Source organism: Musca autumnalis, unplaced genomic scaffold, assembly GCF_047663935.1.
Source record: "Musca autumnalis isolate F117 unplaced genomic scaffold, ASM4766393v1 scaffold_4, whole genome shotgun sequence".
In the NCBI taxonomy this organism is placed as follows: Eukaryota; Metazoa; Arthropoda; class Insecta; order Diptera; family Muscidae; genus Musca; species Musca autumnalis.
Window position 1 is genome coordinate 72,579,007 of NW_027411977.1, and position 24,269 is coordinate 72,603,275.

At 37.8% G+C, this 24,269-nt stretch overlaps 3 protein-coding genes across 47 annotated transcripts in view; 1 reads left to right on the forward strand and 2 right to left on the reverse strand.

The window, feature by feature from the left end:
- Positions 1–24,269, reverse strand: part of Cip4 (formin-binding protein 1-like Cip4) — a 278,889-nt gene that overhangs the window by 35,549 nt on the left and 219,071 nt on the right. For all 45 annotated transcript variants that reach the window (XM_073982913.1, XM_073982874.1, XM_073982887.1 and 42 more), the window contains exons 4-8: positions 11,383–11,433; positions 1,104–1,248; positions 727–1,017; positions 480–658; positions 215–404 (exon numbers count right to left, since the gene is read on the reverse strand). In XM_073982913.1, coding sequence (XP_073839014.1) covers positions 215–404; positions 480–658; positions 727–1,017; positions 1,104–1,248; positions 11,383–11,433 — 856 coding nt within the window. The remainder of the gene's footprint in view (positions 1–214; positions 405–479; positions 659–726; positions 1,018–1,103; positions 1,249–11,382; positions 11,434–24,269) is intronic.
- Positions 16,696–17,690, reverse strand: LOC141402154 (serine protease 1-like). The gene is made up of 2 exons (XM_073982922.1): positions 17,401–17,690; positions 16,696–17,340 (listed from the first exon to the last, which is right to left on the reverse strand). Exons 1-2 carry the CDS (start codon positions 17,661–17,663, stop codon positions 16,776–16,778), a joined length of 828 nt encoding a protein of 275 aa, XP_073839023.1. The 5' UTR covers positions 17,664–17,690; the 3' UTR covers positions 16,696–16,775.
- On the forward strand, positions 18,043–18,965 carry LOC141402153 (serine protease 1-like). The gene is made up of 2 exons (XM_073982921.1): positions 18,043–18,320; positions 18,386–18,965. The coding sequence occupies exons 1-2, from the start codon at positions 18,058–18,060 to the stop codon at positions 18,948–18,950; spliced, it is 828 nt and encodes a 275-aa protein (XP_073839022.1). The 5' UTR covers positions 18,043–18,057; the 3' UTR covers positions 18,951–18,965.

A 24,269-nucleotide genomic window follows, 5' to 3' on the forward strand; every position in this document is an offset into this window, starting at 1 on the left:
TCTTCTTCGGACCGAATAAGAGCTCCTGAGTACTTACGTAAACAGTGGAAATCCTCTTAAGATCTTCTATAGATTGAAGAAGATCTCTTGGGGTATATGCACCTACAATTCGATGGAAACTCTTCCTTAAACAATGCCATAGAAACAAAACATCCAAAAAATCGAAACTAAAACTAAACAAAAAAGATCGAAGAAAACAACAACAACAACTTACCTTATTACTGCCAAAGATATTGAAAATTCCAACACGTTTCTTAATTTTATTAGCACTTATGGTACCCTTAACGGTTAAATGACTGGACTGTACATGATTATAATGGGATTCTTGGGATGTATCAAGAGTATCCATTTTTGATAGATCTTCGAAAGGTATGTCACCTGGTGGTGTGAAACCAGATTGATATCTGTCAAACAAAAGAAAACAAAATAAGATATAATTTTAGGAAAAAACGGTAACACAACACAAATGGTATGCAAACCTTTCGATAACTTTATATGAATCTTCTTTTTCGTTAATTGATTCGCCGGCCTTTACCATACCCTCAAGACAGCGGGCAATAATCGGTGCCACAGAAGATTCAACATCGGCGGCACCAATAATAAATTCTCTAATACCACGAGTTCGTTTTTCGTCCAATTCTTGCAGTCGATTAAATACCTGCAAAAGGGAGAACATTTATTATTATACATCAGTTAGAATTTGAATTTTTCATTCAATTTCCTTACCTCTGGTAATAGTTCATGATAATGCTGTTGTTGTAGATTATTTGATTTCTGTAATTGATTGGCATACTCATTCTTTGCATCGTCTGACTGTTGTATCTTTGCTGTCATGATGTTCTTGTAACGTTCCACCTCTGCTCGACTTAAATTCAAGTCCATATCAGCCTTTTTGTAATTTTCAACAGCTTTTTCTGAATCACGATAAGCTTTCTCATAGTTACGTTTGGCCCGTTCCAATGCGGCCAATTGTGTGGTGAGGTTTTGATGCAAATATGTGCCATTGGCAAGACATTTCTGGAAAAAAATGAGGAGGAAACAAAAAATTATAAATGTTGTGGCCCTGAGAAATGGCTAGGAGAGAAATTGCTAGTTAAACTTACTTTTCGTTCTTCCCTCAGGGTTTTGGATAGCAATGAAATGCCTTGTATAATTTGTAATTGCAGGGATTCAGCAACAACTTCCCGTTGTCCAGCCAAGTCACTGATTTCATTGAGAACTTTACGGAAAGCTTGCCATGATGTGAATCTGTAAAATAAAAAGGTGAAAACGATTTTAGAGATTTTGTTTTTATTTATGGTGGAGCTGTTGTGTTTATATCTGGGAACACTTAATGTCAAAACTTGTTGACCTATGCCAAAAAATTGTTCTGTGACCACTACGAATATAAAATATCTATTTTATTTTACAGCTTACTGGGCGTGAAAAAGTAGCAAGTAGAGGTGCCGTTATACGGGGACTATACCACAACATATACCCCTCAGTAATGTTGGCGACATTGGCGTGTCTTAAGACACGCCGTTCGGACTCGGCGATAAACAGTAGTTCCCATATCATTGAGCTAAATATGAATCGGGGTGCACTCATTGATATGAGAGAAGTCTCCCTTGTCCCGTATGGGACGTTGTCGAACAATGTTTATACCACAACATATTTGTTCGAGAGGTTTTGTGACCACTGTGAATCTCAAAATATCTATAATACAGGGATTATACAAAACCGTGGACCGATGAAGCCATATTCGAACTTGACCTCCCTATGGACACTACGGGAACACTGCACTGTAGCGCTACGTAGTGAGAGTGAGGAAAACGTATATCAAAAGAACTTGTGATATACAGCAGTCGGAATGAATTCCGAAAATCTCACGGCGGCGGTTTCTTCAACATCCCGGATTGAGCCGGAACATCACAACATCAGCTTTGCAGCCTGCGCCTACCACCTCTGTTTACATACCACACAACAACGGAACCACACAACACCCGTGTTCTGACCAACGGCTGCCACCTCAGTGTACGCATATTTGGATTTGTATAGTTTTCTGTGTTGAGAACAGCATATCCCGGAATACCTGCTCCGGATTCTTTTGGTCCGTGCCAGGACGGAGAAAACCAGGACTACTTTATATGTGCTCAGTTTGTCACATACGCATCCACCACACTCAAACTTCGGTGAGATGGAATAGATGCCGGGAGTGGGTGCATCTCAAGGATTGTTCTGGACTCGTCGTGATGGTTACAACGTACTGAGGAATGATCGCACCAGAGCTTTCCCATTGCACCAGTCTGTTCAATACAGACCTATCTCGCTTAGATAGCAGTCGTAGAGTTGCTTAACGTACATATACCGCCGATTAATAGTTGTACTCCAGGTTATACTCGTAGTCTCAACATTAGCTCGCTTTTGGAAGGTTATAACCGACTGGTCGTGGGCGCCTTTAAAGCCCATCATGAGTGGTGGCATTCAGTCCTCGGCCATGACCAAGGCGCGCTTGCTGAGCAGATTGATAGTAGTGTCATGGTTCGCCAGCCATAACCGCTATGTCACCTAGTCTGACAAATTGACATCTCCCCATGCTCGTCTACATCAGAAAACTGCCTGACTTCATCACCTCTGAAAGCCACACTTTCATCAATCATGGGAAAACTAATCCGCTTCAGAGAACTGCCCAACCCTTATGGTACAATCCGACGGCGAAAGCGAATTCATTCTACCGGATTGACCCGAGACAAAAAGCTGCCAAGCCAGCATAAAACCTATGCTCCTATAACAACAATCCCTTTGGTAGCAGAAAATATGTTGAGGGACATCATTGCAGCTGCAGCCGTTCGCTATCCACGTGCTGGCCGAATACCCGAAGTAAGACCAAATTTCCCAGCAGATGCCGTGGGACTATCAAATGAGCATGATAAGCTTCTCGAGATAACCGCAGTGACCCCAGAGTTAGGGAGTTGACATTGGAAGTTAACAGGATGGTTGGTGAGCACAAGCGCAAAAATTGGCTAGATCATCTGAAGAGTTGCAACATTGTAGCTGGAATTAGTGAATTGTGGGTAACGGTCAAGCCACTCTCGAACCCTGGAAATAAGGAAAATAGGACTTCAGTTACGTTTGATAACGTTACGTTTACTGATCCGAGTAGGGGTGCTGGTTATTTTAATCGACAATTTGTCGAGCACCCCTGGAGCGACAGGTCTAGGAGAAGAGTACTACGTAGCATTAGACCTCTTCCCGACAAAGAGGGGAACCACCAGAATTCACAATTGATGATGTTGCTAATGTCATTATCCAAAGCCTTAGGCCCAGACAGCATTTCCATGGTAATTCTGAAACATCATGATGAGCCAGGAGTTGAGTATCTCACGAAAGTTATCAACCTGTCGCTAGCCACACCCACATCGTGTCCAAAGTCTGGAAAATGGACTGAGTGGTCCCGCTCCTGAAGGCAGGCAAGGATAACAGCCAGAAAAGGTGAATTGTACAGATCGATTTCGCTTTTGTAGCCCGTAGCAAAGACTCTTGAAACTTTCATAATTCTCACATCAGAAGAAGAATTCAAGAACAAGACCTCGAAGACCCATAGAGTGAAATGGTGAGTTCCTCAAGATGGGGAGTTATCTCCGAAACTGTTTAAACTCTACGGTTTTTGTATTTATCCTCCTCCAGACGACATTGAGATCGTTACGTGTGCGGAAAATTGTATGCCCTAGGCGTCAGGTACAGATAAAGAAACTGGTCTGTGGTAAACTCTGCAGTTGATCTGGATTAACCTATGCGGCACGGATTTACCTGGATTAACCTGTCAGAACGCCGCCATGAGAACTGCAACAGGGTGGACCCTAAGACCCCTGAGAACTTATGGCGTCAGCGGGCGTTATGCATACTTGCCAGTACGGTAATCCAATGACAGGCTCTCTTTGCAGTACACGCTCGGGTGCTACCGCGAGAGCCATCCCAATCTTCATATAGTGGATAGGAAGGGAGGAGGAATAACTCTGCACAACCCCTTATAAAAGCCATAATAAATAAAAACAAGTAAGAACGACGTTATGTTCGGCCAGACCGAACTTGGTGTACCTACCCTCCACCACGAGTTTTATTGAAAAAAAAAAAATGAAACAATTAGTTTCCGTTCGTTTATGAAGAAGACTAAATACCAAATTTGATCGAATCCGGTAAAACAATATTGCTAACCTTCAAAAGACGGAAATTCCGGAGGTATCGTTCTATGGGGGGCTATATAAAAACGTCGATTTATACCTACAAATTTCTGGCGGAAAGTTTTTAGACTCGAAGAAGACTAAATGCCAAATTTCCGATATTTCGGTAAAGCCTTTAAAATACAGAAAATGAAGAGTTACGCTTCTATGGGGGATATAGGAATCCGTGTACCATGGAAGACTAAATAACAAATTTCAGTCTTTCGGTGGGATATTGACGACACAACCTTCAGAATTACGAAGATTGGGAAGTATTCTTCGAAACGTGAACCTATACCGACGAATTTCAGTCAGAAAGGCTTTTACCTCCAACAAAGATGTAATACCAAATTTCAGCCATTTCGGTGGGTTGCTGTGACCATATCCTTCAAAATACCGAAAATCGGGAGGTACCGTTCTATGGGGGCTATATGAAAGCGTTGACCTATACCGACAAATTTCTGGTACCACGTTTTATACCCGTATCGAAGACAAAGTACCAAATTTCAGCCATATCGGTGTGATAATGGGGCTAAACCCTTCAAAATACCGTAAATCGGGTAGTACTGTTATATGGGGCGTGGACCTATGCTGACAAATTTCATATGGAACTTTTAATACCCCAAATGAAGACGAAATACCAAATTTCAGTCATTTCGGTGGAATATTGAGGCCACAACGTTTAAAATACCGGAAATAAGGAGGAACCGTTCTATGGGGGCTGTACTAAAGTGTGGACATATACCGACAAATTTCTTATGGAACGTTTTATACCCCCATAGAAGACCAAATTCCAAATTTCAGTCATTTCGGTGGATTATTATGGCCACAACCTTCAAAATGCCGAAAATCGGAGAGTACCGTTCTATGGGGGCTATATGAAGGCGTGGAACTATACCGACAAATTTCTGGAGGAAAGTTCAATACCTCCAACGAAGACTATGTAGCAACTTTCAGCCATTTCGGTGGATTATTGTGGCCACAACCTTCAAAATACCGAAAATCGGAAGGTACCGTTCTATTGGGGTTATATGAAGGTGTGGACCTATACCGACAAATTTCTGGGGGAAAGTTCAATACCTCCAATGAAGACTATGTACCAAATTTCAGCCATTTCGGTGGAATATTGAGACTACAACCTTTAAAATACCGGAAATAGGGAGGTACCGTTTTATGGGGCCTAGACTAAGGCGTGGACCTATACCGACAAATTTACAGGAAAAAGTTGAATACCCCCAATGGAGACTCAATACCAAATGTCAACCATTTCGATGGGTTATTGTGGACACAACCTTCAAAATAACGAAAATTGGGCGGTACCGTTCTACGGGGGCTATATCAAAGAGTGGACCTATACCGACAAATTTCTGAGGGAAAGCTCAATACCCCCAATGAAGAATAAGTACCAAATTTTAGCCCGTTCGGTGTGATAATGAGGCAAAAACTTCCAAAATACCGAAAATCGGGGGGTACCGTTCAATTGGGGCTATATCAAAATGTGGACCGATATTGTCCATTTTCAATACCAAACATTCTAGGAGTAATATAAATTTCTATACCAAATTACAGAGCTCTGTCTTAAAATTTGCAAGCTCTATCTTGATTTCAACAGACGGACAGACAAGGTTATATCGACTTAGAATTTTACCCTGATCAAGATTATATCTACTAGTACTTTATAGGGTCTCCGATGAATATTTCGATGTGTTACAAAAGGAATGAAAATGTAATCATACCCTCCATATTATGGTGGGCCAACAACACCAACAACATAAGGAACAATTAAAAATCATAGTAAAGCAGAAAAGAAAAAAGGGAGTAAGGGATGATTTATCTTGGTCCCTCTTTCATCTCAAATGGACACTGACCTCCCCGTGGTGTCACCTGGGGAACTGCCTTTAACACCCGTTAAAGGTAGTGAGCTAACATGTGCCGCGCGTTCGTGTTAGTAACCCTCCCCTAGAAAAAAACAGCCTACTATGAAAAAACGAATGAAAGGAAAAACAAACCCCTCTAAAGTTGACGAACCCCGCAAACGTTTTAAGGACCATGATCTGCGAATCTGCACCTGGAATGTTCGCACTCTTTATAGAGAAGGCGCAGTCTTCGCATTGGCAGACGTACTTGAGAAGTACAAGGCCGATATTACTGCCATACAGGAAATACAATGGATTGGGAAAGGCGTCACAACAACACCTAAAGGTGACGCACTGTATTATAGCTGCCATGACGTAAATCATGAGTTTGGTTGCGGATTCGTAGTTAGTCGGAGACTAAAACATCTGGTATCCAGCTTCACCCCAGTGAATGAAAGACTTGCTGCAATTCGAATAAAAGCTAAATACTTCAATATCAGCTTTATTTTCGCTCATGCTCCCACTGAAGAAAAGGACGAACAGACCAAAGATATATTTTACGAGCGCTTAGAAGAAACATATGACCGTTGCCCTGCCCATGACATTAAAATCATTCTAGGCGATTTTAATGCCAAAATTGGAAAGGAGAATATCTTTGGAACAACAGTCGGGAAATTCAGTCTCCTCAGTGAAACATCTGACAATGGTATGAGGCTGATAGACTTTGCAGCTGCAAAAAACATGGTAGTTAGCAGTACCAGATTTAATCATCTCGATATTCATAAGGGCACCTGGCTGTCGCAGGTCAAAGAACAAGAAATCAAATTGATCACGTTGTGATGGATGGAAGACATGCATCAAGCGTGTTGGATGTACCATCGTTCCGAGGCGCAAACATTGATTCGGACCACTACCTTGTTGCAGCAAAGGTACGTACCCGTCTAAACGTTGCAAATAAAGCACGAACAGACACAACGCGGAAGTTGGACATCGATAGGCTGCAAACACAACAGATAGCCACAACATATTCCACTCAACTAGCCCAATTGTTTAACGCGAGCACTCCTTGTCCCGATAACATAACAACACAATGGCAAAATATTGCCCACTCCATGCAAACAGCCGCTAAATCCATACTTGGGTTCCAGAGACCTCCACAAAGGAATTCATGGTCGTACTGCTACCGAAGAGAAAAATGCGGCATATAGGGCCACATTACAATCAGTAGCAACGCGTAGCGCACGGGAGAGATATCGGGAGAAAAGGAGAGAAGAGAAACGTCTTTTCCGCAAGAAAAAGAGAGAAATGGAAAAGCGGGAGTGTGAAAAAATCGACATGTATAGGAGCCAGAATGAAGTCCGAAAATTCTACCAAAGAGTGAAACATCAAACAGATGGCTTTGGTACAGGCACATCCTCCTGTAGAGACCAGCAAGGTAATTTGGTAACTGATACAGATAGCGTGCTCAGTATATGGAAGGAAAATTTCTCCAATCTGCTGGTATCCAATAGTAGCGAAGACGATGATACCACAGATCCAATCCCAGAAGATGGTATAGAATGTATACCGCCCGGCCAAGATGAGGTAAAAACAGCAATAAACCGGCTGAAGAATAATAAAGCAGCAGGAGCCGATGGCTTACCAGCCGAGCTGTTTAAAACCGGAGGCGACGCGCTGATAAGGTGTATGCATCAGCTAGTTAGCACCCGACGATTGGAACCTGAGCATTCTATGTCCGTCCACAAGAAAGGAGATAAGACTGTATGCTCCAACTATAGGGGCATAAGTCTTCTCCCTATTGCCTATAAGATAGTGTCAGGGATATTGTGCGAACGACTAAAGCCAATGGTCAACGAAATAAATGGACCATACCAATGTGGCTTTAGACCTGGCAAGTCTACCATTGACCAGATATTTACCCTGCGGCAAATCCTAGAGAAGACCCAAAAGATGCAGATCGACACATATCACCTTTTTGTCGATTATAAAGTAGCATTCGACAGTCCCCTCCGATCAAAGGTATTCCATGCAATGTCTGAATTTGGTATCCCCGCAAAGCTCATCCGGCTTTGTAAGATGACTTTAACTGATACTAGGTCCTCAGTTAAAATTGGAAAGAACCTCTCCGAAGAATTTTGTACCTAAAGAGGTTTCAGACAAGGAGACAGCCTTTCGACATTTTGCTGGAAAAGGTAATAGGACATGCAAATGTCAAAAGAAATGGCACAATTTACACCACATGTTACTTGCTTATGCTGATGACATAGACATCATGGGACGATCAGTAAAGGAAGTAACTGATACCTTTAGGAAGTGGGTCTGGCGTTAACGGCGAAAAGACCAAATTGATGGTGTCGACGCGCAAAGCGTCCATAGAGCTCGGACCAACCGTGGTAGTTGGTACCTACAATTTTGAGGTAGTTAAAGACTTCGTCTACCTCGGCACTGCCATAAACACAACAAACAACATCAGTTGTGAAATAAGAAGAAGAATTGTATTGGCCAACAGATGCTACTATGGTTTAAATAAGCAATTTAAAAACAAAGACACATCTCGTCAAACAAAAATTACACTCTACAAAACGCTGATACTACCCGTGCTAATGTATGGCTCCGAAGCTTGGGTACTTGCGCAAGCAGATAAGGCAGTGCTTGGTGTGTTTGAGAGGAAAATTCTTCAAAAGATCTACGGGCCGATTTGTGTTGACGGTGAATATCGACGTCGTATGAACCACGAGCTATATAAGCTATACAAAGACATGAATATAGTTAAACTTATCGAGATGCAACGATTGCCATATCATAAGAATGAGCTATGATGAACCCGCTAAAACGGCGTATGAATACATGCCACATGGCGGTGCACGCAGAATCGGCAGGCCTAAGCTTCGATGGAGCATACAAGTGGATGAAGAAATGAAAAGGCGCGGTATTCCAAAAAGTCAAGCGAAAAACAGAGAGGAATGGAGACCTTTTCTTAGTTCGGTCTATGGAACAAATGTTCTGTAATGGGCCAACTAAGTAAGTAAGTAATGATCTTCCATATGATTAATCTGCGATTCTTCCTCGAGATTCGCTTCCCGGACACACTTACTTTATGTTGGGGATTCGCAGAAGATTGTTAGGTGCGGTCTTCCGCGATTGAATTGATCTTCCCCGCGAATCTTAGATTATCGTTAAACGCTTAAAAATTTCGAAAAATGATTGCAGGGAAGGCCTAGCAAGCACTGTATCAACGAGTTGAGGTACAAAAATGGACGTTTTGTATAGGCTAAGCAAAGCTAGAACAGCATCTGGACGACTGCAAGTTGTATTAAGCTGCTCGCAAACGTAATACCATCATGCAAAAGATATGCGGAATATTCTGGTTCAACACCATAAGTAACGTTGAGCTGTGGAACTTAACGAACCAGGAAACCATACAAACGAAGATTAAACGTAGGAAATGCATATGGATTGACCGCAGCATATGAAAAATTGTTCGTAACGTAACCAGGATGGCTTTGAATGGAATCCGCAAATTTCACGAAATGAGGTCGACCAAGAAACACCTGACGACGAACAATTACCCAAGAACTAAGGCCAAATAATGTACATGGGAATATGCAAACAAATAACGGCAACTAGTTGAGTAAGATGACGATGCTTTGTGGAAGCCCTATGCTCCTATGAGGTGTAGCAGAAAAAAGTCCTTTAATGACTTGTCACGGTGTTCTTGAATCAAATTTAAATGGAAGGTGCTTACACCTGGGAAGTTTTTGCGGATTCTGAAACTACAATGTTCATAGATGGGAAAAATCAAAAAACAAAAAAAAATCGGCGGAGCACTTTTTAAATAAATCGCGATTCTTTTTTTTTAAGTTGAAATTTTTAGAGTTTGTTTAGGTTTTTGCGATTTTGCTTGGAAACCACAAGTTCTATCAAAATGGGAATAAAGAAAATGTTCAAGCTATGAAAATTCTCTACAAGATTAACCTTAATGATATTTTCGTAGGTTTTACAACTTTTGAGATATGGAAGTTGAAATTGGCACAAATCAAATTCAGTTCAATTCTGTATCGTCTCCTTATAAAACAATTTTTAAAGCTATAAGATTTTCTCAGGTCCCATGCCGATAAGACTTGCCGTATTCAAGCAAAATCGCGAAACCCTAACAAAAAAACCTAAAAATGTAAACTGAGCTTCTTTATCTCAAAAATGGTACAGCCTGAGAACAAGTCATAAACGTCAATCCTGTAGAGAATTTTCACAGCTACAATATTTTCTTTAGATCCATCTCGATTAGACTTGCGGTTTCCAAGCAAAATCGTGAAAACCTAAAAAACACCCAAAAATGCGAATTTTGACCGCGATTTATTTAAAAATCCGTACAGCGATTTTTTTCTTGTTTTTGGATATATCTCATCTTTGAACATTGCTGTTTCAGAATTCACAACAACTTCCCTTGTGCAAGCGGTTTTCATTAAAAGTTAGTTAAGGCGCACCTTTAATGACATTGTTTTATAAGGGGGCGATGCAGTCAGTGCATTGTCCCAATTTGAACTTCAATATCTCAAAAATGGTAAAACCTACGAAAATACCGTGATGGTCAATCTTGTAAAGAATTTTCATAGCTACAATATTCTCTTCAGTCTCTTTTTGATAGGACTTGCGGTTTCTAAGCAAAATCGTGAAAACCTAAACAACCACTAAAAATTTCAACTTGATTCGCGATATATTTAAAAAGCGCTCCGGCGATTTTTTTGTTTTTTGATTTTTCTCACCTATGAACATTGTAAAAAAAACTTCCCAGGTGTAAGCACCTTCCATTTAAATTTAATTCAAGAGCACCGTGTTGTCTTTATAAATGAAGTGATGTAAGGTAGCACATACAAAATCGAGCTTTTCCGATATAGCCCTGCCCTTTCTTACTTCTTTCATGTTATCATTCGTCTTGTAAAGATGGCACCACATATTTAACATGAAAATAACTACTTATCACTTTTCAAGAACTTTCCATACTCATAGATTTCCTTTTCACAACTTCAATTATTCTTATCGTCGACTAGGATAAACAATTTGAATTATTTGGAAGAACTTGAAATTAAAATGGTATCAATAATGCGGTATTTAGTAGTGGAAAATATTTGTAATAATATAATAATCCAAATTAATTGAGGCCTATGCAAGTTTCTATAAAAAGAGCTGCGGTAGTTCGTTCACGCACGTACACCCACCCACACCCACCCACACCATATAAATGGTTATTTTATTTATATATTTTTTCATTTGTAATTGTTTAACATAAAACATGTGTATTATTGTTTTGTATTAATTATAGTACTTACTCATTATCTTCTTCTTCTTTTTTCTTGGGCTGATAATTTTTCACTAAACGCCTGCAAAAGAAAAGAAAAACAACAAAGAAAGAGAAATTAATACAAAAAAACACCAAACGTTTATAAGAAAGAAACACTCAAGCATTTCATGGACGATTGATAAATTAATTAATTTGGGTCAAGCTAAGAGAATACAACAGCAACAACAATAATATTAATACAAATAATAACTTAATAATGGTGAAAAAACAAAACATTTCTTTTCAAGAGTCGGCGCCGGCGAATCCATGGCGTATAGGCGGCGATTACATGCAACCCACCAGCCAATTAATGAATGAATGAATGCTGTGAGCCTAAAAAGAAGAAATTTATGCAAATTGCCAGCTCCATAACATGATTTCGTTATTCCATAACGTAAATATCGAATAAAATGCAATCCATGGCATAGAGAATTAGTGGAAAATAATAGTAACTTTGGAGAGGAAAACACGCAATGAAGAAATGCTAAATTTTGGAAAATAAATTTCACTAAATATCCTCGATAACGAATGGAAATCTAGCCCTACATGTACGTAAAAAATATGATTAGCCGAACAAAAAAGCAAAATGTGTATTGTAAACATATTGTCACAATCCGTAGATAATATTGTCCGCTCAATTATCACTTTCATTTTTCATTATCACTTCAACATTTGTAAAACTTAGGGCCAATACTGTCATTTGCTATGATTGTTGGGCCAATCATAGCATTAATGTTTTTTTTTTAATAATATGTATGATCACCTCAACAATACATATCAGGTTAGGTTTCAATTTACTTTGTTTTCTTTATTTTTATGCCAGTATGAACAAATTTGGAACCTGGAAATTCACCAACACTTGTTGGAAATATTACATGTCACGGTGCTCTTGAATCAAATTTAAATGGAAGGTGCTTACACCTGGGAACTTTTTGAGGATTCTGAAACTACAATGTTCATAGAGGAGAAAAATAAAAAAAAAAAAATCGCCGGAGCGCTTTTTAAATAAATCGCTATTCAAGTTGACATTTTTAAGGGTTGTTTAGGTTTTCACGATTTTGCTTAGAAACGGCAAATCCTATCAAAACGAGACTGAAGAAAATGTTGTAGCTATGAAAATTTTCTACAATATTGACCTTTACGGTATCTTCGTAGGTTTTACCGTTTTTGAGATATTGAAGTTCAAATTGGGACAATGCACTGACTGTATCGCCCCCTTATAAAACAATGTCATGAAGGGTGCAACTTAACTAACTTTTAATGCGAACCGCTTACACAGGGGAAGTTTTTGTGAATTCTGAAACAGCAATGTTCATAGATGAGAAAAATCCAAAAACAAGAAAAAATCGCTGTAGGGATTTTTAAATAAATCGCGGTCAAAATTCAAATTTTGAGGTGTTTTTAAGGGTTTCGCTATTTTGCTTGGAAACCGCAAGTCCAATCGAAATGGAGCTTAAGAAAATGTTGTAGCTGTGAAAATTCTCTATAGGATTGATGTTTATGAATTGTTCTCAGGCTGTACCATTTTTGAGATAAAGAAGCTCAGTTGACATTTTTAGGGTTTTTGTTAGGGTCTCGCGATTTTGCTTGAATACGGCAAGTCTTTTCGGCATGGGACCTGAGAAAATCTTATAGCTGTGAATATTCTCTACAAAACTGGCTTTTGTAATTTTTCCTAGATTGTGCTATTTTTATTTTTTTTTTTAAGTATAAGTTTAAGTTGGGTAATTGCAGTCATGACATTGTTTTATAAGGAGACGATACAGAATTGAATTGAATTTGAATTGTCCCAATTTCAACTTCTATATCTCAAAAGCTGTAAAACCTACGAAAACATCATTAAGGTCAATCTTGTAGGGAATTTTGATAGCTACAACATTTTCTTTATTCCCATTTTGATAGGACTTGCGGTTTCCAAGCAAAATCGCAAAAACCTAAACAACCCCTAAAAATGTCAAAATTTAAAAAGCGCTCCGGGTATTTTTTTTTTTTGTTTTTTGATTTTTCTCATCTATGAATATTCCCGGGTGTAAGCACCTTCCATTTAAATTTGATTCAAGAGCACCATATGTGTGGACGCCAGTCGTACGTGGAATTCAGGAACAAGAAGTCAAAAACCCATAGAGTAAAGCATGGAGTTCCCCAAGGTGGGGTGATATCTCCGGAACTGTTTATCCTCTACATCTCCTGTATTCCGCACCCTCCAGACGGCATCGAAATAGTAACGTATGGGGATGATTGCACGATCATGGATTCAGGTATTCAGGATTCAGGAAAAAATATTTTTTAAAAAATCCACGATTATTGAAAAATATTTTTTTTAAATTCCAAGATTATTGAAAAAATACTTTTTAAAAAATCCACGATTATTGAAAAAATACTTTTTAAAAAATCCACGATTATTGAAAAAATACTTTTTAAAAAATCCACGATTATTGAAAAAATATTTTTTTAAAAAATCCACGATTATTGAAAAAATATTTTTTTTAAAAAACCCACGATTATTGAAAAAATATTTTTTTAAAAATCCACAATTATTGAAAAAATACTTTTTTTAACAAATCCACAATTATTGAATTGTACAATATGTAGTTACCTGTGTAAGCCTAAGACCTCTGCAGTCATGGCTTCACTCTCCCTTTATACTTGTAATTTAGTTATAAGTATAAACATGAAATAAATAAATAAATAAAAAATTCACGATTACTGAAAAAATATTTTTTAAAAAATCCACGATTATTGAAAAATATTTTTTTTAAATTCCAAGATTATTGAAAAAATACTTTTTAAAAAATCCACGATTATTGAAAAAATACTTTTTAAAAAATCCACGATTATTGAAAAAATACTTTTTAAAAAATCCACGATTATTGAAAAAATACTTTTTAAAAAATCCACGATTATTGAAAAAATATTTTTTTTTTAAATTCCAAGATTATTGAAAAAATATTTTTTTTTAAATTCCAAGATTATTAAAAAAATAAGTTTTAAAAAATCCACGATTATTGAAAAAATACTTTTTAAAAAATCCACGATGAGTGAAAAAAATGCTTTTTAAAAAATCCACGATTATTGAAAAAATACTTTTTAAAAAATCCACGATTATTGAAAAAATACTTTTTAAAAAACCCACGATTATTGAAAAAATACTTTTTAAAAAATCCACGTTTATTGAAAAAGTATTTTTTAAAAAATCCACGATTATTGAAAAAATATTTTTTAAAAAATCCACGATTATTGAAAAAATATTTTTTAAAAAATCCACGATTATTGAAAAAATATTCTTTAAAAAATCCAGGATTATTGAATAAATAATTTTTAAAAAATCCACGATTTTTGAAATAATATTTTTTAAAAAATCCACGATTATTGAAAAAATATTTTTTAAAAAATCCACGATAATTGAAAAAATATTTTTTAAATAATCCACGATTATTGAAAAAATATTAAAAAAAAAATATTTTTTAAAAAATCCACGATTATTGAAAAAATATTAAAAAAAAATATTTTTTCAATAATCGTGGATTTTTTCGACACTACTTTCAAGACGTGCGCGTACGCCACAGATATCTGCGTCAAACTGAAAAGTAGGAACAAGGTCCTCAAGTCCCTAACCGGCGGCACTTGGGGTGCAGATAAAGAAACCTTGTTGACCACATATAAATCGATAGGTCGGTCTGTGGTAAGTTATGCGGCGCCAGTTTGGTCCCCGGTATTATGTGATACGAATTGGAAAAATATTCAAACCTGTCAGAATGCCGCCTTGAGAACAGCAACAGGATACTTTATCAAGTCTTCATGAGGAGCCAAAAATTCTTCCAGTAAAGCAACACAATGATATTCTTTCGTTGCAATACTTGCTTGGGTGTTACCGTGAGAGCCATCCCAATCACCATCTGCTGGCTAGACCCGACACATTCAGGCATATCAGGAAGGATATTCATGCTCTAGAAAGGGAGGTCCAACAATATAGGCAGGTTTAAATAGTATTCACACGGATGCAGTTGCTAAGGCCACAAGCAAATATGGTGTGAATAAAGTCCTCGGAGTACATCCCCCATCTATCGCAGCAGCCGTGCAAGACATCTGCCCAGTATGCGGCATGGGCCCGCACGACATAAAACACCTTTTCAACTGCCCCGCCAAACCTACTCATCTAACTCCAGTGGATCTGTGGTTACATCCCATCGAAGCAGCCACTTTTCTGGAACTGGAGATAGACCCAGAGCCAGATTGAACAGAAGAACGAACATACACGTCGGCCAATCATGCCGCAGCTATCTGCGGCAAGCTGAAAAGTAGGAAAAAGGTCCTCAAGTCCCTAGCCGGCAGCACTTGGTGTGCAGATAAAGAAACCTTGTTGACCACATATAACGCGATAGGTCGGTCAGTCTGTGGTAAGCTATGAGGTGCCAGGAAAAAGATTCAAACTTGTCAAAATGCCGCCCTGAAAACAGTAACAGCGTACCTCATCAAGTCTTCTGTGGACCATTTACATGTGGAGGCAAAGATTCTTCTAGTACAGCAACACAATGAGATGCTTTCGTTGCAGTAGTTGCTCGAGTGTTACCGGTCACAATATGATGGAAAGGCCCACAACACGTAGTCACATTAAGAAGGATCTAGAGATAAAGGTCCAACGATACAGGAGAGAGCCCCATCAACAACCATATCAAGCAGGTTTGAATAGCATTCACATGGACATTGTTGCTGAGGCCATATGCAAATATAGTGTGAATAAAGTCCTACGAGTGCATCCCGCATCTATCGCAGCCGGGGAGCATCAGCTGCCACGACAAAGCAGGTTAGTTTTGGCTCAATCACGCTCGGGATATTGCAGTCACCAAAATTCTTATCGGGTAAAGACCGTTAGCGCCTTGCAGAAGGTCTGCACAGGATGCGGCACGGAGCCGCATGACATACTGAACCTTTTCAACTGATCTCCCAAACCCACTCTAGTGGATCTGTGGTTACATCCCACTAAAGCAGCCACATTCCTGGAACTGAGGATAGATCCAGAGTCATTTTTGAGCATTTCTCAAACACATAAATCTTTTCTCTCCAAGTGGTGTCGTCGTTTGACAAGCGTACGGACTTGGCAACAAAAGAATGCCCCATATCAAGGATATAAACTCGAGCAGCACTCATTGATATGAGAGCACTATTCCCTGGTCTATTCAGGGATCATCGTGGGAATAGTTTTTTTAGTCAATTTCAATTGTCAATTTTCGATAAACCCATTTCGGATAAACCCGATTATGGTGGATTCTTGTCTTTAAAATTGGAAAAACGTTATATTTTCAAATAATTATCATTTATTAAAATATAAATCGCCTTCTATTCCAATAAAGATAAATATTATCTTTAAAAAGAGCATCGATTTTAGTAGGAAATGCCAGTGTTGGACTTGATCCAATCCAAGTAGCTGGTCAAACGGGTGAAGGCAGCTGGGTAGCCCTTGGCGCAACCGGCAGAGGAACCGAAGGAAGTCAAACCAACTTGGACCTTGGTAGATTCCAAAACCAATGGGCCGCCAGAATCACCGTTGCAGGTAGATACACCACCGGTGGTGGAGACGCAAATGTTGGAGGAGGTGACAATGGAGGTACCGTAGGTGGCAGCACAGACAGTGTTGGTGATGACTTGCATGCGGGCCCATTGCAAGTTGTTGGTGACAGAGGTGGCAGAGTCGGAGATCTTGCCCCAACCGGAAGCGATAACGTAATCACCGGCATAGGTGGAATAAGAGCTGGCAATGGCGGGCAATTTAACGGCTTGGATCTTGGTGGTGTAGGAGACAGAGGGGATCTTGATCAAGGAGATATCGTTCTTCAAGGTGTTTGCGTTCCACCCAGAGTGGATGATAATGTCGCTCTTGGAAACGGTGTGGGTGACTTCAGCGGAGGTGCGAACGGTGGCACCCAAGTAGACGGTGACGGAGGAGATACTGAAATTGAAGTCGAAAAATTGAAGTCTCAAAAGAAGATTAAAAAAGATGTAAACTTACCCATCGGTACAGTGAGCAGCAGTCAAAACCCATTGGGAACCAATCAAGGAACCACCGCACCAGGAAGAGGAGAGAGCGCTAATTTTCAAGGATAGACCCACTTGGTAGGGGAATTGACCAACGGAGGCAGTGTTGCCATTGGTAATGCGACCCTCGGTTTCCATGACGGGCATGATAACGCTGCGGGATTCCACATTTTCGGCTCTCAAGTCGAAGGCAGAGGCGGTAGCCAAAGCCAAGGCAAAGACGATCAAGAATTTCATGTTGCTTCGGTGATACAACTGATACTCAGTTCAACATTCGTGTATGGTTTTATAGTCCAAATTAGTCCAATATCTTATCGATTTTCGGAAGCAGAACTATTCAATCAATTAAAGCGTGCCAAAATGATAATAGTGTCCACTTCTACTCGCTTATCTTTGATAGGAATCACCATTGATTTGTTTTTTTACGCATTTTGTGAAACAAAATAAACATTTCAGTTTTGAAAACTCATTTGTTTATCACAAACATGGGGTTTTTTGTTTTAACATAAATATGGTGGCAACTTCTATTATATAATCTAATTATGGTAGTTGTATATAGATTATAGGTTTGCTTTGCTATAAAAGGCCCAAACTATCCTACAACTAGTATCAGTTGTATCACCGAAGCAACATGAAATTCTTGATCGTCTTTGCCTTGGCTTTGGCTACCGCCTCTGCCTTCGACTTGAGAGCCGAAAATGTGGAATCACGCAGCGTTATCATGCCCGTCATGGAAACCGAGGGTCGCATTACCAACGGCAACACCGCCTCCGTTGGTCAATTCCCCTATCAAGTTGGTCTATCCTTGAAAATTAGCGCTCTCTCCTCTTCCTGGTGCGGTGGTTCCTTGATTGGTTCCCAATGGGTTTTGACTGCTGCTCACTGTACCGATGGGTAAGTTTTTATTTTTTTTTTTTCAATTTGTCTATGCAGACTTCAATTTTCTACTTTAATTTTAGTATCTCCTCCGTCACCGTCTACTTGGGTGCCACCGTTCGCACCTCCGCTGAAGTCACTCACACCGTTTCCAAGAGCGACATTATCATCCACTCTGGCTGGAACGCAAACACCTTGAAGAACGATATCTCCTTGATCAAGATCCCCTCTGTCTCCTACACCACCAAGATCCAAGCCGTTAAATTGCCCGCCATTGCCAGCTCTTACTCCACCTATGCCGGTGATTACGTTATCGCTTCCGGTTGGGGCAAGATCTCCGACTCTGCCACCTCTGTCACCAACAACTTGCAATGGGCCCGCATGCAAGTCATCACCAACACCGTCTGTGCCGCCACCTACGGTACCTCCATTGTTACCTCCTCCAACATTTGCGTCTCCACCACCGGTGGTGTATCTACCTGCAACGGTGATTCTGGCGGCCCATTGGTTTTGGAATCTACCAAGGTCCAAGTTGGTTTGACTTCCTTCGGTTCCTCTGCCGGTTGTGCCAAGGGTTACCCAGCTGCCTTCACCCGTTTGACCAGCTACTTGGATTGGATCAAGTCCAACACTGGCATCTCCTACTAAAATCGATGATATTTTAAAGATAATATTTATCTTTATTTTAATAGAAGACGATTTTTATTTTAATAAATGATAATTATTTAAAAAAATTATGTTTTCCAATCGAAAAGAAGATAATGTCTGATAGCCAGTGGGCAAGAGTCAACCATAATTGGTTTTATCCGAAATTACCAAAGTCCTACTAAGAAGGTATTTTCCCGATGATGAGCTTAAAACAGAATCGAGATCAACTCCACGATATGAGAGAATATATTTATTTTCAAGAGTTATTTGAGTAGGTTGGTTCAGCCACCCCGTGGCTGAAAAGGTGAAGCGTGACGTGAGGGCCTGCTGGACTGATGATTTGCACGGATTCATCAATCTGTGCCCAAAGGAAATTCAGCACCAAACCCAACCTGTTTGAAACAAACTACTCTTATTTATCGTGGCAGCTGACGTTCTTCAGTTGCGATCTATGGGGAATGTTTTCTGGGGATCGCATTCAAATGATAGATAATACATCTGCGACTGTATCTGTGTGAAGGCTATTGAAACATGCTTCATAGGCTTGCCGATCTAGGTGTTCTCTCTCTCTCTCTTAAATCATGAAGATCCATTCACCATAGGTTAGGATGACTCCCACGGTAACACCTGAGCAAGTACTGCAACGATATCATGTCGCACCTAATCAACAAAAGGGAAGCAACTCAAAATTTCTTACTTTTCAGTAGAGACAAAAACCTGTTCATACTTAACTAGCAACTCTGAGGATACTAAGAGTGAAATAACGGTATTTTTTGACGAAAGAGTAGACAAACCAATGTGACATTTTTACAGTGGATGGAGTTGATCATTATCTATCGTTTTTTATTAAAAAGTGAAAATTTCCAAATTTTGAGTTACTACCCTTTTGTTGAACAGGTGCGATGTCATTGTGTTGCCGTACTGGAAGAATATTCATCTCATCATGCAGATGGTTCACCGACGGCATCCTGTTAAGTTTTCAGGTCAGCGTTCTGAGAGGTTTGAATATTGTTCCATCATTTTACACTTATGTTTGCAGACCACACAGGTGGTTTCTTTGTCTGCGCCGCAAGTGATGCCGGCTACCCTGCACACCAAATGTCTGATGTCCGACACGTCTGAACAATTTCGGAAGCAAAGTCGTTCAGATTTCTAAACGATTTTTTCGGAGAGGAAATAGTTCAGATTTTGTACCGATTTCGGAACGTTTGTCGGAAAGAAATTTCCTTTCCGAATTTTCCAAGGATTTTCTTCAGATTTCGTTACGAAATCGGACCGAAATCGATCCGATGCCGCTCCGACATTTCGTTCCGAAATTATGTCAACCACTTCATACAACTTTCGTTAAGATATCGTTACGTTCGGAGCAGATATCGGACGTATCGTCCGAATTTTGTTCCGGTTTCGTTACGATGTCGGTACGATTGGTTTGCTGGGTAGAGACATGAGGACCCTACATCTCAGCTTGTAGTGTGTCAATGTATTGAGTCGTAGACATTGTGGCGGATATTTGCATATTTGTCGGGCGGAAATGGTAAGAAAAGTAAGATCGATCAAATAAGAGTTCAGCCTTTTAAAAATGACATTAGAGAAGGTACCCAACGCCAAGATCGTACAATCATCCGCATACGTAACGATCTCAATGTCGTCTGGAGTGGGTGGAATACAGGAGAGGAGAGGTAGAGGTTAAATAGTTCCAGAGATATTACGCCACCTTGGGATAATCCCTGTTTCACTCTACGGGGCTTGGACTTCTTGTTCTTCACTTCCACGTACGACTTGACTGGCGTCCATACAAACTTGGGAGTGGGGTAGTCTGCCCGATGCCATCAAACCGCTTGACAAAGGCTTTTGATTATTCGAGTGCCACAAACCCTGTTTTATGGGACGCCTTGTTCTGGTTAAGTCCTCGTCTAATAGGTATGGAGATGGCGTGTAATGATGTGGTACTTCCGAAACCCAAGTTGATGTCCGGCAATTGGAAGGCTATTTCTGATGATGGGGGAAGAGTAAAGCGTCAATAGTCTTTGGTATGAGCTACAAAAAACGAAGTCGGCATTCATCAGTAGCGGGACCACCCTAGCGACAGGTGTTTCAGCATTACCGTCAGAGCCTAACGCTTCCTTATGACTTAAGCTTCTAATGAAATTAACAATATCGTCCATGGTAAATTTTGGTGGTTCCTATTACTCGGCGGGGAGAGATCCAATGGGACGTAGTATTTTTCTCTTCGTCACATTGCACGCTGCTCTTGAAACAATTTTAAATGGAAGGTGCTTACACCTCGGAAGTTTTTGCAGATTCTGAAACTACAATGTTTATAGATGAGAAAAATCAAAAAACAAAAAAGTCGGCGGAGCGCTTTTTAAAAAAAACGCAATTTAAGTTGACATTTTTAAAAGTTTTTTAGATTTTCACGATCTTGCTTGGAAACCGCAAGTCCAATCGAAATGGAGCTAAAGAAAATGTTGTAGCTGTGAAAATTCTCTAGAGGATTTACGTTTATCATTTGTTCCCAGCCTGTAGCATTTTTGAGATAAAGAAGCTCAGTTTACATTTTTATGTTTTTTTTTTTTTTTTTTTTTTTTTGTTAGGGTTTCGTGATTTTGCTTGAATACGGTAAGTCTTATCGATATGGGACCTGAGAAAATCTTAAAGCTGTGAAAATTCTCTACAAGACTGGCTTAAGTAACTTATCCTAACTTGTACCATTATTTTAGATATATAAGTTTATGTTGGGAAATTGCAGTCATGACATTGTTTTATAAGGGGTCGATACAGAATTGAATTTTAATTGTCCCAATTTGAACTTCTATATCTCAAAAACGATAAAACAGACGAGAATACCATAAAGGTCAATCTTGTAGAGAATTTTCATAGCTACAACATTTTCTTTAGTCCCATTTTGATAGGACTTGCGGTTTCTAAGCAAAATCGTGAAAACCTAAACAACCCCTAAAAATATCAACTTAAATCGCGATCTAGTTAAAAAGCGCTCCGGCGATTTTTTTTTTTTGTTTTTTTATTTTTCTCCTCTATGAACATTGTAGTTTCATTATTCGCAAAAACCTCCAAGGTGCAAGCACCTTCCATTTAAAATTATTTCAAGAGCACCGTGATTGTTATTATTGTTGGGACAATTTTACATACCGAATCTGACAATATCTTTACAATACTAATTTTGATTTTCAAAATCATAATAATTATTTCTCTGAGTACAAGAATCATGTATACATTTATTTAAAAAAAAAATAAAGTTTTCTGTTCAAAACAAAACAAAGTTTTCTGTTCAAAACAAAACAAAGTTTTCTGTTCAAAACAAAACAAAAACTCCAGAAATTTCTTGATGGTGGCACGAGGTCGCCGCATAAACAAGTCAGTGAATTATTTTATTGGATCATTATTTGAACTAAAACATGAAGTCAATATTTTAATACTTTTATTACATTCATAAATTTTGGAAAAACGGATTTCACGCTTATTATGGCCTGTGAATTTTGCTAGGAAAAATCCATACACAATCTTTTTTTCTTTTCTGGGACAAATAATAGCACTTTAAAATCAAGTGCTGCTAATAATAGCAATAAAAAAGTGATAAAAATCACTTAAACAAAGTGATTAGGGAAATGAATGTTGTTAATCATATATTTTTTTCGGGTGGTCAAAATATTATCTCTTGCAAATTCATTGGCCAGAAAATGGCAATGACGTTAATAAGTTTATATTGCAAATGAAATCGATTGAATGGGTATTTTTATTATGTTATTTATTTATTTATTTTTTTTTTAGGATTTGCTACTTTTTGTTAGACATAGATGTAGCAAACACGATAAGATAGTGCAATCTGCTGCCGTTTTCACAAACAAAAAAAGAAGCAATGGGTTTTTACGATTTGTTTATTATCTGTGCAATATAAAGCAAGTTCTTATTGATTTTATATTGATTGGCACACTTTTTTAAATTGATTTTCAGGAAATTTTCGGGGGTAGGGGTGCAGGTGAGAAAGCGAATTTTGGTGACCTTGTCTAGGAGAAATACATGTGTATAGTCTACATAAATCACTACACAATAATACAAATTAATCAATACATTTATTTTATTTATTCACTTTATGTTATTTCTGTCTTATTTTTATTTTATTATTTAAAGTAATATTATTTTTATATTTAATTTTTATTTTATTTGTATGTTACTATTATTTTACTTGCCATTTTTTTACTTTTTTATAATATTTCATTTTTATTTATTTACTTTATTCTATTTTTATTTTATTTTTATATTTATTTTTATTTTGTTTCTAATTTATTTTTGTTTTACATTTTATTTTATTTTATTTCTATTTCATTATGTTTTTATTATATTTTATTTCATTTTCAATTTGTTTTAATTTTACTTTATTTTTAATTCAATTTTAGAAATGCATGTGTATAGGAATTTTGCATAAAACAAGTTAAAAGACTAAAGTCTAAATAAATCACTGCACAGTAATATAAATTATTTAGAAAATTAATTTTATTTTTATTTACATATTTACTTTGTTTTATTTCCTTTTTATTTATTTTGTTTTATTTACTTTATTTCTTATTTTATTATTATTTAATTCTTATTTTGATTTTAATTTTATTTTATTATTAACTTTATTATTATGTTTAATTTTTGTTTAATTATTACTATTATTTTTTGTTTATTTATGTTTGTATTATAGTCACTATTTATGGAAGTTTTATTTGAACAAACTAATTGAGCTATCATGACCTAAGGAGTTTGTATTGAAAAATTTATTTGTTCATTTTATTTTCATTTTATATTATCATTATTTTTAGTTTATTATTATTTTTATTAAATTTTTATTTTTTATTATTGTTTTTTTTTTTTTTTTTTTTTTTTGAAGCATTGTGGCGTTTTTTTTTTTTTTTATTGGGATAGCGTTTGCAATTTTGTTTTTTCAAAATAGTCTGGCTTAATCCCATTGTTGTTGTTTTAATATTTTAAAACAACTATTTTATTAGTGGAAAAGATTTGGCATTGCTCGCCAAGGGGTAAGGCAGGGAATACTATAGTTTCGATCCACGCCACTGGATCTCATCAGTTCCCTTGTTTCTTGTTTGTGGATATTTTTTTTTTTTTTTTTTATTTTACACTTGTTTATTTTTACATATATTTTACTTCATATTTATTTATTTTTATTTTATTCTTATTTAATGTTTATTTAATTATTATTTTTCTTTTTTCTTCGTACTTTTATTTTATTTCATTTTATGTTTGTTCTATTATTAATTTATTTTATTATGATTTCATTTTATTATTCCTTTTACTTGA

Coding starts and splice junctions, on each gene's coding strand:
- LOC141402154 (XM_073982922.1), bottom strand. CDS start 17,663: ATGAAATTCTTGATCGTCTTTGCCTTGGCTTTGGCTACCGCCTCTGCC. Junction 17,341..17,400: donor GCTGCTCACTGTACCGATGG/GTAAGTTTACAT, acceptor CTTCAATTTCAG/TATCTCCTCCGTCACCGTCT.
- LOC141402153 (XM_073982921.1), top strand. CDS start 18,058: ATGAAATTCTTGATCGTCTTTGCCTTGGCTTTGGCTACCGCCTCTGCC. Junction 18,321..18,385: donor GCTGCTCACTGTACCGATGG/GTAAGTTTTTAT, acceptor CTTTAATTTTAG/TATCTCCTCCGTCACCGTCT.